This window comes from Saimiri boliviensis, chromosome 4 (assembly GCF_048565385.1).
Source record: "Saimiri boliviensis isolate mSaiBol1 chromosome 4, mSaiBol1.pri, whole genome shotgun sequence".
NCBI classification, from domain to species: Eukaryota; Metazoa; Chordata; class Mammalia; order Primates; family Cebidae; genus Saimiri; species Saimiri boliviensis.
The window spans coordinates 79,528,979-79,542,729 of NC_133452.1; the positions used below are offsets into that span (position 1 = coordinate 79,528,979).

Sequence of the window (13,751 nt, forward strand, 5' to 3'; positions counted from 1 at the left end):
CATGTGTGTACCTATGCAACAATCTTGCATGTTCATCACATGTACCCCAAAACCTAAAATGCAATAAAAAAACAAAAAACAAAACAAACAAACAAACAAAAAATAGTGAATGCTCTTGTCACGCTCTGTCCCCAGGCCCTGCCATTCCGGTTGGTGTGGATGTGCAGGTGGAGAGTTTGGATAGCATCTCAGAGGTTGACATGGTAAGTGCTTCTCTGACCAGAGCCACCACAGGGGGTTTCACAAAGCCTGTCCTAGGCCAGGAGTTCCACGAACCTGAATTCAATTCATCTGACAACTGCTCTGGGTGGTGGGAATGCCCACAGTCTTTTTACAGATGGCTCAAGATTTGCCCACAGCCACCCAAGTGGTATGAAACAGAGCCAGATAACAAGCTTGACCTTTCCCACTCCAGTGCCCAGGCTCTTGCCCCTGGGATGCATTTTCGGGACAAAGGCTCTCAAATGTAAGCAGCAGGACCCAAGTTTGCAGCTGCCAAGTAGTCAGACACATCTTACTCCTGTGGATTCCGTACCTGGCTGTGGAAATGCAAAAGAAGCAAAAGAGTGTCCTTTCCCCCGCCCCCACCCTCCACCCCTTTTTGGTGGGTTCAGATAAAAAGTGCAACATCCTCCAAGTCCTTGATTTACAGGACGTTTTAGGGACCTGTCTTAGTTTGGGTCCCCCAAGAAGCAGACCTGAGGGAAGCATTCACAAGTATAAGTGGTTTATATAGAAAGCGATCCTGGGAAACAGCAGAACAGAGTGGGGAAGGGACAGAGGAAGAGAAGGAAGCAGAGGACTGTGCTGTCAAACGAGTTACTGTGGAACTGGTATAAAACTCAGTCATAGAAACATAGAACTCAGTGCCACGGGAGTACTCTGGGAGTCAGTGTAGAGCACACTTCAGGGTTATCCAACTCAGGGGTGCAGGAGCTGGGGTATTTATCCACCGCCTTCTCTCTGGTTGAGTGCTGCTTGCGGGCATTAACTTTCTGGCACTTGTGGCTTGAGTTACACGCAGTGACAGTAGCAGCCTCTCGAGTGTAGAGTGAATGCCAAGAGCTTGGGGCAGGGCCAGGCACACTCACACGGTCTGCTCCAGGCTTCTAGCTGAGTTCTTCCCCCGCAGCGTTCTCTTCCTCCTACTGCAGCAAACTCCAGGGACTCACAAGATCTCATTTGGCCCAATTTCATTCCCCAGCCAAGTGATGGCTCCACAGGGACTATAGAATCCACACCTCAGTGGGTTTGTGTGTGTCTGGGGTTCCTTCTGTGCCCCTCTGCCCCCCAGGACTTTACAATGACCCTCTACCTGAGGCACTACTGGAAGGACGAGAGGCTGTCTTTTCCAAGCACCAACAACCTCAGCATGACATTTGATGGCCGGCTGGTGAAGAAGATCTGGGTCCCTGACATGTTTTTCGTGCACTCCAAACGTTCCTTCATCCATGACACCACCACAGACAACGTCATGTTGCGGGTCCAGCCCGATGGGAAAGTGCTCTACAGTCTCAGGTAGGAAGAAAGGCAGATCGTTCATCTTAACCAAGAAAAGCATTGGTTTCACAACAGCAATTTGGGTTTTTGGCTCCGAATGTCTACTTTCTAACTTTTCAGTAGCTGTCAGCTTCTCAACATCAACTTTATACATGAGTAGAAATCTAAAAGGTATATTCAGCCTTGAAAATATATTTGGGGCAATTTCTCAAGCTGATACTATTCTATATATTATATTTCAATAATAAAGTTTATTTCTCTAGTAGGAGTCAGAGAAACAGATAATGTGTTCTCAAGGACTTACCTCCTACAATGTCTCTGATTTGCATCTTTTGGGAACATTTTAGAACTTTGGTTTAAAAAAAAAAAGCTCTTTTGCTTCATCTGGCCACCACAGGCATATTTTCCTTCCTTTTTTCCATAGTGTCCTACTTGAGAAACTATGGGGACCCCGGGCTACTTGATGACTTGAAGTGCCATTCTGAACATCACTTTTAAAATACAAATAAAATCTTGTCACCAATTCATATACTTCAGAAATGTTTACTTGCTCATTAAGCACTGGCTCAGGGAAGCTTTCCTTAACACAGCTCTACAGTGTGGTTTTCAGGCTGCACAGAAGCTTTAGAAACTTATGGTATTCACCTCCCTAGGAGGCACGTGGAGATGAGCAGCAGGCCTTCACAGAGAAGGGATGTGTTCACTTGCTGTGGGGTATTCCTCTTGTGCTGTGTGGAGGGTGCATTCCAGTTTCATGGACTTTGCTTTGGCTTCCGTGTTGATGAATGATAAAGATGAATCCACACATCAATGTATAAATAGAGGGTTCATGGATGGTTACACAGCAGACCTATAGAATAAGAGGTTGCAATGTTGAAGCTGAATTTCTGGCCCCATTGCCCAAAGGAGTATTTATAATGATCCCTCCATATTCATTCTGGCTTGGAACCTAAGTAATTAGGTACCTGACACAGAGTGGGGTTATGGGGTTTTCATCTTTAAGGTTTAAAATGCTTCCTCCCATCAGAAGTACTCAGGCGGGTCCAGGATGTGCAACCCTTCCCCAAACCATGTTGAACTGGTTCTCCCTGAGGTCCACATTTCTGAGGCAGGTTTTCTTTTCTCTTTTTCTTTCTTTTGCTTTCCTTTTTCTTTCTTTTCTTTTCCTTTCCTTTCTTTTTCTTTTTATTCTTCTATTCCCTTCTGTTTACTTCCTTTCCCTCCCTCCCTCCCTTCCTTCCTTCCTTCCTTTCTTTCTCTCTATCTTTCTTTCTCTATTTCTCTCTCTCTTTTTCCCTCTTTTTTTTCAGAGTTTTATTCTGTTGCTCAGGCTGGAGTACTGTGGCATGATCATGGCTTTACTGCAGCCTCAACTTCCCAGACCCAGGCAGTAATCTGACTTCTGCCTCCCAAGTGGCTGGGACCAAAGGCATGTGCCACTATATCCAGATACTTTTCTTAAAAAAACATTTCTGTAAAAACAGAATGTCCCTGTGTTGCTCAGGCTGGTCTTGAATTCCTGAGCTCAAGCCATCCTCCCACCTTAATCTTCCAGAGTTCAGGGATTATCGGTGTGAGCCATCACGCTTGGCCTCCTGAAGCAGATTTTCAAGGCATCTTAAGGCTCAAAAACTACCAATACAACAACACAACCCAGTGGCAGTTTGCTGATATCTGTAGTGTAAATACTCCCATCCTGGCTGATTTCAAGCTCCCAACCTGAGGTCACTAAATCCAGAATTAGGAAGAAATTCATGACAGCACACCATTATGCAATATTTCTACCATGCAGATGCAGTAAGTGTAAATGGCTTCAAGAATATAGATAATGATAAAATGTAGTGAAATAATTAGGAAGTGATATTTGTTACTTTTGTTTTTACAAGGTAAGTCTGGTAATAGTGAATCCTCTCTGCTTTTGTTTGTCTGGAAAAGACTTCATCGCTCCTTTATCTTCAAGGGAAAATGTGGTTGGATACAACATTCTTGCAGTTTTTTTCTCTGAGCACTTTGAAAATGTTCTTCTACTTCCTCCTGGCCAGAATGGTTTCTGTTGGGAAGTCTGTTGCCAGACAAATTGGAGCTGTATTAATTTTTGTTTTTAAAACTAGTCAAGTGCAGTAGTGAGAAGGGGGAGAAGAGCAGAACAAGGAGTTCTGTCTGTAACTGTGAACAATCAGTCAAGATTTCTCACTACCTTCAGACCAGCCAAATCAGAGTTTTTTAATGTTATTTGCCTTATTTATCTTCTGCTTTTAGGATCCTCTCTTTGTTCTTGACCTTCGAGATGAATTACTGTATGTCTGGAGGTAGTCTTAATTGCATTGATTCTGTTTGGTGCTCTCAGACCTTCCTATACCTGTATATTTATCTCTTTCTTAAGTTTTGGAAAGTTTCCTGTTATTACTCCTTTGAATACACTTTCCACCCCTTGCTCTTGCTCAGCTCTTTCTTGAACATCAATAATTCTTAGATTATGTCCTTTGAGGTAATTTTCCATATCTTGTAGGCAACCTTCATTCCTTTTTATTCTTTTTAAATTTTTTCTCATCTGACTATAATTTCAAATAGCCAGTCTTCTAACTCATGGATTGTTTTCTCTGCTTGGTTCACTCTGCTGCTGAGAGCCTCTAAAGAGTTCTTCAGTTCAACAAATGTGTTTCTCACGTCCAGGATTTCTGTTTGATTTTCATTGTTGTTGTTATTTCAATCTCTTTGTTAAATTTCTATGATAAATTTCTGAGGTTTTTTTGTGTGTTATTTTGCATATAACTACATTTTCTTAAAATTACTCATTTGGATTTTTGTCAGAGAGGTTACAAATCATGGTCTTATTGGGGTCCCCTTTTGGGAAGGTCATAGTTCCTGTTTGCTGTTGTTTCTTGTTGATATACATCTATGTCTTTGCAAGGAAGGATTAGTTATTTATTCCAGTTTTCTCTGTTCAGTTAGTTTTGTTTTTTATTATTTATTTATTTATTTGTTTGTTTACTTATTTTTTGAGACGGAGTTTCGCTCTTGTTACCCAGGCTGGAGTGCAATGGTGCGATCTCAGCTCACCGCAACCTCCGCCTCCTGGGTTCAGGCAATTCTCCTGCCTCAGCCTCCTGACTAGCTGGGATTACAGGCACACGCCACCATGCCCAGCTAATTTTTTGTATTTTAGTAGAGATGGGGTTTCATCATGTTGACCAGGATGGTCTCGATCTCTTGACCTCGTGATCCACCCACCTCGGCCTCCCAAAGTGCTGGGATTACAGGCGTGAGCCACCGCGCCCGGCCCAGTTTTGTTTTTTATTGACTGTATTTGCTTAGTGAATCTGTCCCTAGATTGCTGCCTCCTTTTCAGCTCTAGGTGGCACCTACAGCCCAGGTTCGCCTTGCTCCAGTAACTGGTCTGTCTGTGCACTGCCTGTCCTAAATGGGGGAGGTCCTGAAGGGATTATTCCTGCAGTGTGTGAAGGCTGGCGAGGGATTCGTGCCCAGGGGACCTGCAGAATGTTCTTCCCGCAGTACTGCTGAACAACCACTTTGATTTGGCATCTCCTTTGGTCGAGTTATGGAGCATAGCGTCCACGCTGGAGATGGTATTTCTGCCTCCCCTTTGTCTCTGCCTGTTCTCAGGGCTATGTCTCCCTTCAGGCAATCATGATGCTTCCCGTACGTTAAGGCAAGGAAAAGTCTCCTGCCAGGGAACCCAAGAAGGTAGAGAAGCTGATTGATCACCTCAATTTCACCTTTTCCAGTGTAGAAATCATGAGTTGTGGGAAGATTTTCCATGCATTTGGTGACAGGTAAAAAGGGAGAGAGGAGCGTTAGGGATGTGTAAGTCCAGTTCTCCTGCTGTCAGCTCAGTTTTTCTATTTCTCTGGGGCCTAGGGAACTGCCTCATCCTCATCCATGAACTCTGGGTCGTTGCTGGTGAAAGTCTTGGCGTGTTACATTTGTTTTTGATTTTCTGTGGTAGGGAGCGAAGCAACTTGCCTCTAGGCCACCATTTTGGAACTGGAAGCTATTATTTATGTTTTTAATGTGACATTTAATTTTGATGTTTAATAATAACTGTGCTTAACAACTGGCTCATGAGCTTCCTGAAAATCTAGCAATCAGCTCCCAAAGCCTGTAGAAGTCTAGTCCAGTGCACCACTGGATGTGAGTGCAAGAAGCGGGTAGGAAATCTTTTATATGTTCAGAATAAAAATCCTCAGGGAGCTTCACTCACCAAGAAAACACCTCCTTTCCCTCTCTGTGCCTAAAAACAGATGAGTTGATTTCTCATTGCAAATAAAGTTATGAGTTTTTTTTTATTTAAATGAAAAAAAAAAAAAAAAAGATCTAAGTTACCAAAGACCACCACTTTGAAATTTAAGGAAAACATGTCAACTCTGTCAGCAACTGGCCAGCTCCTAAAATACATACTAATTTACTATCTCCTCACTTCATTCACTCATTGATTACTTCAGCAGGTTCTTATTAACAGTCTCCTGGGTGCCACAGTGGCCCGCGGAGTTGTATGAATGAAAGCTGTGCCAGGTTCTAACTCAAGCTCTGGAGACATAAAGACAGGGATAGAGGTCACTGTCCCTCGCGGGACTGCAGGCTAGGGAGGAGACAGGCATAGAACCCAGTGGTTAGGACGCAAATAAGGAATGCAGCAGGGCAGTGGGAGGAGCTAGACAACAGGGTAACAAGAACAGTTTCCTAGGCATCAGCATACAATAAAAACTGAAATCCAGCGGGCCCAGTGGCTCAAGCCTGTAATCCCAGCACTTTGGGAGGCCGAGGCGGGTGGATCACGAGGTCAAGAGATCGAGACCATCCTGGCCAACATGGTGAAACCCCGTCTCTACTAAAAATACAAAAAAATTAGCTGGGCATGGTGGCACGTGCCTGTAATCCCAGCTACTCAGGAGGCTGAGGCAGGAGAATTGCCTGAACCCAGGAGGCGGAGGATGCGGTGAGCCGAGATCGCGCCATTGCACTCCAGCCTGGGTAACAAGAGCGAAACTCCGTCTCAAAAAAAAAAAAAAAACCTGAAATCCGCAAGGGAGATGCTCTGTTATGCTTGGTAGATTTTACTGAGGTAATATTGAAAAACCAATTTCATGACTTCTGAATCCCTAGTCAACTTCAAGATATAAGAGTCAATGAGGCTGAATGTGGTAGCGCAGGCCTGTAATCCCAGCACTTTGGAAGGCTGAGGTGGATCATCTGAAGTCAGGGGTTCAAGACCAGCCTGGCCAATGTGGAGAAACCCCATCTCTACTAAAAATATGAAAATTAGCCAGGCATGGTGGCACATGTCTATAGTCCCAGCTGCTTGGGAGGCTGAGGCAGAAGAATTGCTTGAACCTGGGAGGCAGAGGTTGCAGTGAGCCGAGATTGCTCCACTGTGCTCCAGCCTGGGCAACAGAGCAAATCTCTGTCTGAAAAAAGAAAAAAAGAAGAAGAAGAAGAGGAGTCAGTGACAGCGGGAGAATGGAAAGATTTGTGAAATTTTCTCAGGAGAGCTTTGTGGGCATGCTGTGAGTGGGCCTTCACTGGAACCTCTCACAGAGCTTGGAGTGTGTGTGCCTGCAGTTTGAGACACTGTGCATTTAGGTGGGAGAACAGAGCTGTCTGACCACTCTGGGGGCAGACCCAGAAGTTTTTGCTGTGATGGGATCAGTCTGTATTGATCTGTGAGTGTATGTGGAGTGGATGGTGGGTGAACCAAGAGCTGGAGAATGGAAACCTGCAGTGTGGAGGTGCCTAGTCATGGGAGTGAGGAAGCCAGGAAAGAAAGTATCAGTTTCGGGGCCGGGCATGGTGGCTCCAGCCTGAAATCCCAGCACTTTGGTAGGCCGAGGCAGGCAGATCACTTGAGGTCAGGGGTTCGAGACCAGCCCGACCAACATATGGAGGCCAACACATCTCCACTAAAAAAAAAAAATAAAAATTAGTTGGGCGTGGTGGTGCATGCCTGTAATCCCAGCTACTTGGAAAACTGAGGCTGGACAATCGTTGAACCCAGGAGGTGGAAGTTGCAGTGAGCTGAGATCACGCCACTGCACTCCACTCTGGGCAGCAAGAGCCAAAGCCCATCTCAAAAAAAAAAAGTATCAGCTTCCACCAGGTAGCAGGCCCAGAGAGCAGGAAGCTGCTCAGCCACGGAACTGTCCTATGCCCACCTCCCTGTCTCTTCACACTTCCACCTGTGTGGGAGGAGATCAGAGATGGGCAGAAACTGACCACTCAAATGCCAACTTTTTATCTTAGTTGAGGAGGGACAGCAGATGTCTTCATTTGAATGAACTTTAAAGCTGATGAATACCTTAGACTGAAACTTTTAATTTCTGAATTAAAGTGTGGTTTATGACTTAAGAGGGTTTTGACTACTACATGAGAGTGAGCAGAAAAGCCACGGGACCTGCCAAGTTTCCATCCAGGGCAGGGAAGAGCCTCTCCAATGAATCAATTTAAAGGAACTTGTGGAAACAAGAATAAACCTGGGCTTTGATTACATCACAAATGGTTGTTTTATGTAGAGGTTATACAGGGAGAAGCGAGTCAGAGTGGGAAGACCCATTCTGATGATGTCTATAGTTCTGAAAACATCTGTTCCTGTACCAACTAACAGAAAGAGAAGGGGTATTCAGTCCCCTGGTTCGTAGCAAAACATTTTCTGCATTGGGCATTCCATGTACCTAAAGTTAGCTCCAGTGTCCCCAAAGTTAGTTCTTAGCTTATTTCATGTTGGTGATGACAGTGGGCATCGTTATGTGATGATGTACCCATAGAAGTGGAAGTCCAGCACTTTGGGAGGCCGAGGCGGGTGCATCACGAGGTCAAGAGATGGAGACCATCCTGGTCAACATGGTGAAACCCCGTCTCTACTAAAAATACAAAAAATTAGCTGGGCGTGGTGGCGCATGTCTGTGATCCCAGCTACTCAGGAGGCTGAGGCAGGAGAATTGCCTGAACCCAGGAGGCGGAGGTTGTGGTGAGCCGAGATCGCGCCATTGCACTCCAGCCTGGGGAACAAGAGCGAAACTCCGTCTCAAAACAAAAAAAAAAAGAAGTGGAAATCCACCCGTTGGGCATCGAGTCAGCTGCCAGCCTGACCCCTGCCCTGACACATATACTCTAACATGCCCTGTTTATTAGGATTTCCAGGGGACATAAGACCACCCAGCTACTGGCCATCAAAAATGCCTCATACATAGAATGCAACCATCCTATCCTCAAAGCAGTGGAAAAAGTGAGGCAAATATTTGAATAACTCCATTTCAAGAATGCTCTTTTCCTTGAAATTTTCATTTAAATTAAAAGTGACTTTTTTTCTTTTTGACCATGAATTATCCATATAATTTCCACAGCTTTTACGTAGCAAATATTGCGTGGTTGAAGGAAAAGTGCATTCAGCACCAGCGAACAAGTGTTAATCATGTCCTGCTGTGAAATTCCCCACTGGATAAGAGGCCTTTCACCTACGAAGAATGATCTGTATGTGTTTGGCTTTTAATACAGAAGCCTCTTTTCCTGTGTAAACTCTGAAATAAAATCACTTAATGCCAGCAAGTACTTGCCTGTTAACACAATAAGACTTTCAGTGTTTTTCCATTGCTTTGATCACCAAGGAATTATCCACTAACAACATATATGTCCACTAGTAGATACAATTATCAATCGAAAAATATCAACATTGTTAAAAAGAAAGTGCCAACCTCAGCAACTGGCATGAGTGTGCACAGTATTGTATACAATATTAAATATCAATAAAATCAATAAAAGAACTGGAATTTATCTGAAACAGGAGAACAATATATGCTCCCAGGGCTTCTTTTAAGAAACTGTATTGGCTGGGCATGGTGGGTCACGCCTGTAATCCCAGCACTTTGGGAGGCTGAGGCGGGTGGATCACGAGGTCAGAAGATGGAGACCATCCTGACCAACACGGTGAAACCCCGTCTCTACGAAAAATGCAAAAAAATTAGCTGGGCATGGTGGTGCAAGCCTGTAGTCCCAGCTACTTGGGAGGCTGAGGCAGGACAATTGCTTGAACCCAGGAGGCAGAGCTCGCAGTGAGCCGAGATCGCGCTGCTGCACTCCAGCCTAGGCAACAGTGTGAGACTCTGTCTCAAAAAAAACCCACTCATATCATGTTTTTATTTCACATTGTTATATTGATTGAGACCATTGCTTCTTTAAAATGATTGAATGTGATAGGAGTTGCAGACATTCTATTTGCCTCACACTGACCCTTGGGTTAAACATAAATGCCTAAGAGTACTCCAGTGAGGATATCACTCATAAGCCACATGTCTAAATCCTGACACATCGCTTTTGAAGTATGAGAAGGATGCAGTTACCATATCGGAAGGAAGCAGAGGCCTTTTCCACTTGTTTTGTCATTTTGCACTTGTCTTTTGCAGGCTCTGAATAAATCAGTTTTGTCTTTGTGGCCCTAGGGTTACAGTAACTGCAATGTGCAACATGGACTTCAGCCGGTTTCCCTTGGACACACAAACGTGCTCTCTTGAAATTGAAAGCTGTGAGTAGAATTGTGCCCAGGGTCAGCACACAACTCCTGATAATTCTGAACACCTCTAACTCTCAACTGCAGGAACAGTGTGTATTCCTTATTCACGACAATACTTTTAAAGTAATTTTTTAGATTGAAGCTAGGTCTCAGGTAATTTTAAGTATCAGGAACAAATTTGGAACTAAAACCTTCCGTTGCCATAATTGATCTTTTTAATGCCCTGTGGCAATGGTTTTAAACTTTGTTCTATTGAATCAGGATAACTGCTTGAGGAGGGGAAGTAGAGGGCTAAGTGAATATGGGTCTCCTTCCAAGCCCTTTGCTTAGCGCGCGCACACACACACACACACACACTCACAGAGACACGCGTGCAAATTCATCCAGAAAGCTCATTTTTTACATGTTTATTGCTCGTCTAAATGTGATTTCTGCTGAAGAAAGATTTCCTGGCCAAAACAAGTTTGACAATAGTTGCCCCCTAGGGAACTGCCACTGTGAGTTCCGGTGGTGGCTGAGACTCTCAGGCACAACAAGGGATTTCAGGAAGGTTGCACACACACAGATGTCCTGGAAAAGCTAAAAACCAGGCCCTAAGACACCATTGGTGCAGGCAACAAAAGAAAAAACACGCAAATTAGACTACATGAAAATTGCTAATTTTGTGCATCGACATTATCAAAAGAGTAAAAGGGCAACCCACAAATGGGAGAATATTTTGGCAAATCACCTATCTGATAAGGGATTGAGATCCAGAATATAAAGAGAACAACTAAAACTCAACAACAGCAGCAGCAAAACAGGTAACTTGCTTAAAAAATGGACAAAGGACTTGAATAGACGTTTCTCCAAAGAAGATACACAAATGGCCAAGAAGCACGAGAAAAGATGTTCCGCGTCACTAATCGTTAGGAAACTGCAAACCCAAACTGCAGTCAGTTACATTTACTGGATGAATACCATCGGCAAAACAGAAAACAGTGCTGGGAGGATGTGAATAAATTAGAACCCTTATGCTTTGTGGGTAGGAATGTAAAATGGTGCAGCCACTGTGGAGAGCAGCTCCTCAAAAATTAAAGCAATGACTGGGCACTGTTGCTCACACCTGTAATCCTAGCACTGTGGGTGGCCGGGGTAACAGGATCACTGAAGCCCAGAAGCTGAAGACCAGCTTGGGCAACATAGCAAGACCCTGTCTCTACAAAAAATACAAATATGTGTTGGGTGTGGTGGCTAGCACCTGTGGTCCCAGTTTCTCAGGAGGCTGAGGCAAGTGGATCACTTAAGCCCAAGAGCCTGAGGCTGCAGTGAGCCGTGATTGTACCACTGCACACCAGCCTGGGTAAGAAAGCAAGACCCCCATCTCTTAAAAAAAAAAAAATTAAAACAAGAACATATGATCCAGCAAATCCATTTCTGGATATATAACCAAAAGAATTGAAAGCAAGGTCTTGAAAAGGTACTTGTATACTCAAATTTATAGCAGTTTTATTCACAATTGCTAAAACATGAAACAACCCGAATGTCCATCGATGAATGAATGGATGCACAGAACGTGGTAATGCATAGAGTGGTAGAGTGTTCAGCCTTAAAAAACTAGGATTTTGAAACTTGAGGACAGTATGCTAAATGAAATCAGCCATTGCAAAAGAAAAATACTGAATGATTTCACTTTTAAGAGATACATAGTATAGTCAAAATTATAGAGACAGAAAGTAGAATGGTGGTTGCCAGAGGCTGGGAGGAGGGGAAGTGAGGATGAGAGGTTATTGTTAAATGGGTACAGCGTTTCAGTTTGGGAAGATGAAAAGAGTTTCAGAGACAGATGGTGGTACGACCATCATAATGGTTGTATTTATGTAGTAGTGTAGTACAACATAGATACTACATGAAAATTTAAAAATGCTGTGCATCAAAACATTATCAACAGAGTAAAATGCAACCCACAATGGGAGAATATACATGTGCAAATGATATATCCAACCACAATAATGGTTGTATTTGTGTAGTAATTTTCATGTAGCATAATTTTCATTGTACGTATCATGCATCATAATTACAACACTAAGAATGTAGTGGAATACCACTGAAGTCTACACTAAAGAATGGTTAAGATGGTGAATTTTGTGTTATGTGTATTTTAACACAACACACACAGACACACACACACACACCAGAAACCAGACCACAGAAAGAGCCAGGCTGAGGCAGTGTAAAATGACCCACATGCGTCTCTGCCCTCCTCTACATGTTCGCTCCGTTCTCCTCCCTGCCAAAACACTTCCTCTGGCAGCACCGTGGACACCCTCATGACTCCTACACTTCTCCTGAACGCTGCACTCCCTGGCGGTGTGAAAGCCCTAGTGAGGATTCTCACTGTCCAGGGCACGTTGTAAGCCAGCCTGGGCTTGTGGTAGTAGATCAAGTGTCCCTTGGCTTCAGTCATCTAGGACCAAGGAGTGCAGGGCTGTTGACATCACACACCACTGGGGCCAAAGGGACAGCTGCATAGGGCAGTGAATGTGGGGAAAGGGTTAATAAAACCCAGGACCAAGGGAGTGGCTATTTATTTCATGGTGGCTTTGCCTTGTCATCCAGCCCTCACAAGACCCTGGTGAGCAGGTTATCATCTTCATACAAAGGAAGGACAGAGCTTGGTGGCAGAGCCACCCTGAAATACTGAGTTGACAGGCTCCAGAACTTAGTTTTCCCCACTATGCCTGGGCAGCTTCTGCCTCCGTCTGCAATGTAGCCTTCTTTCAGGTTGTATTGTCCATGGTTCCACCAAATAAACAGAAAACATGGGATTGCGGGGGCTAGCTAAGAGTCCCACATCTACAGGCGGACCATCAGGGGAGCAGGAGGAACACTCTGTGGCAGGAGCAGATGCCGGAGTCGACAGGTGGAATTTCTTTTTCCAAGAAGCCTCAGCTCTGCTCCTAAAGCCTTTCACCTGATAGAATCAGGCCCACCCAGATTATCCCGGAAAATCCCCTTTAAAGTCCACTGGATTTAGACATTAGTCATATCTATAAAACACTTTTACAGATTAATGTTTGATTGCATAATTGGGTACCATAGCCAAGCCAAGTTGACACATGAAACTGACCATCACACAGGTCAAGAGTTAGAAAACAGGAATAAAGTATCTGTTCATATCCTTTGCCCATTTTTGAATGGGCTTGTTTTTTTCTTGTAGATCTGCTTTAGTTCTTTGTAAATTCTGGATATCAGCCCCTTGTCAGATGGGTAGGCTGCACAAATTTTTTCCCATTCTGTTGGTTGCCGATTCACTCTACTGACTGTTTCTTTTGCCGAGCAGAAGCTGTGGAGTTTGATTAGGTCCCATTTGTCTATTTTGGCTTTTGTTGCCATTGCTTTTGGCATTTTGGTCATGAAGTCCTTGCCTACACCTATGTCCTGAATGGTTTTGCCAACAGGAGGCCAACAAACATATGAAAAAATGCTCATCATCACTGGTCATCAGAGAAATGCAAATCAAAACCACATTGAGATACCATCTCACACCAGTTAGAATGGCGATTATTAAAAAATCAGGAAACAACAGATGCTGGAGAGGATGTGGAGAAATAGGAACACTTTTACACTGTTGGTGGGAGTGTAAATTAGTTCAACCATTGTGGAAGACAGTGTGGCGATTCCTCAAGGACCTAAAAATAGAAATCCCATTTGACCCAGCAATCCCATTACTGGGTATATATCCAAAGGA

At 44.0% G+C, this 13,751-nt stretch overlaps 1 protein-coding gene across 1 annotated transcript in view; it reads left to right on the forward strand.

Moving 5' to 3' along the window:
• The window catches only part of GABRR1 (gamma-aminobutyric acid type A receptor subunit rho1), a 43,341-nt gene that overhangs the window by 21,184 nt on the left and 8,406 nt on the right, over positions 1–13,751 (forward strand). Inside the window, exons 4-6 of the mRNA XM_010333796.3 lie at positions 136–203; positions 1,295–1,518; positions 9,951–10,033. Coding sequence (XP_010332098.1) covers positions 136–203; positions 1,295–1,518; positions 9,951–10,033 — 375 coding nt within the window. The remainder of the gene's footprint in view (positions 1–135; positions 204–1,294; positions 1,519–9,950; positions 10,034–13,751) is intronic.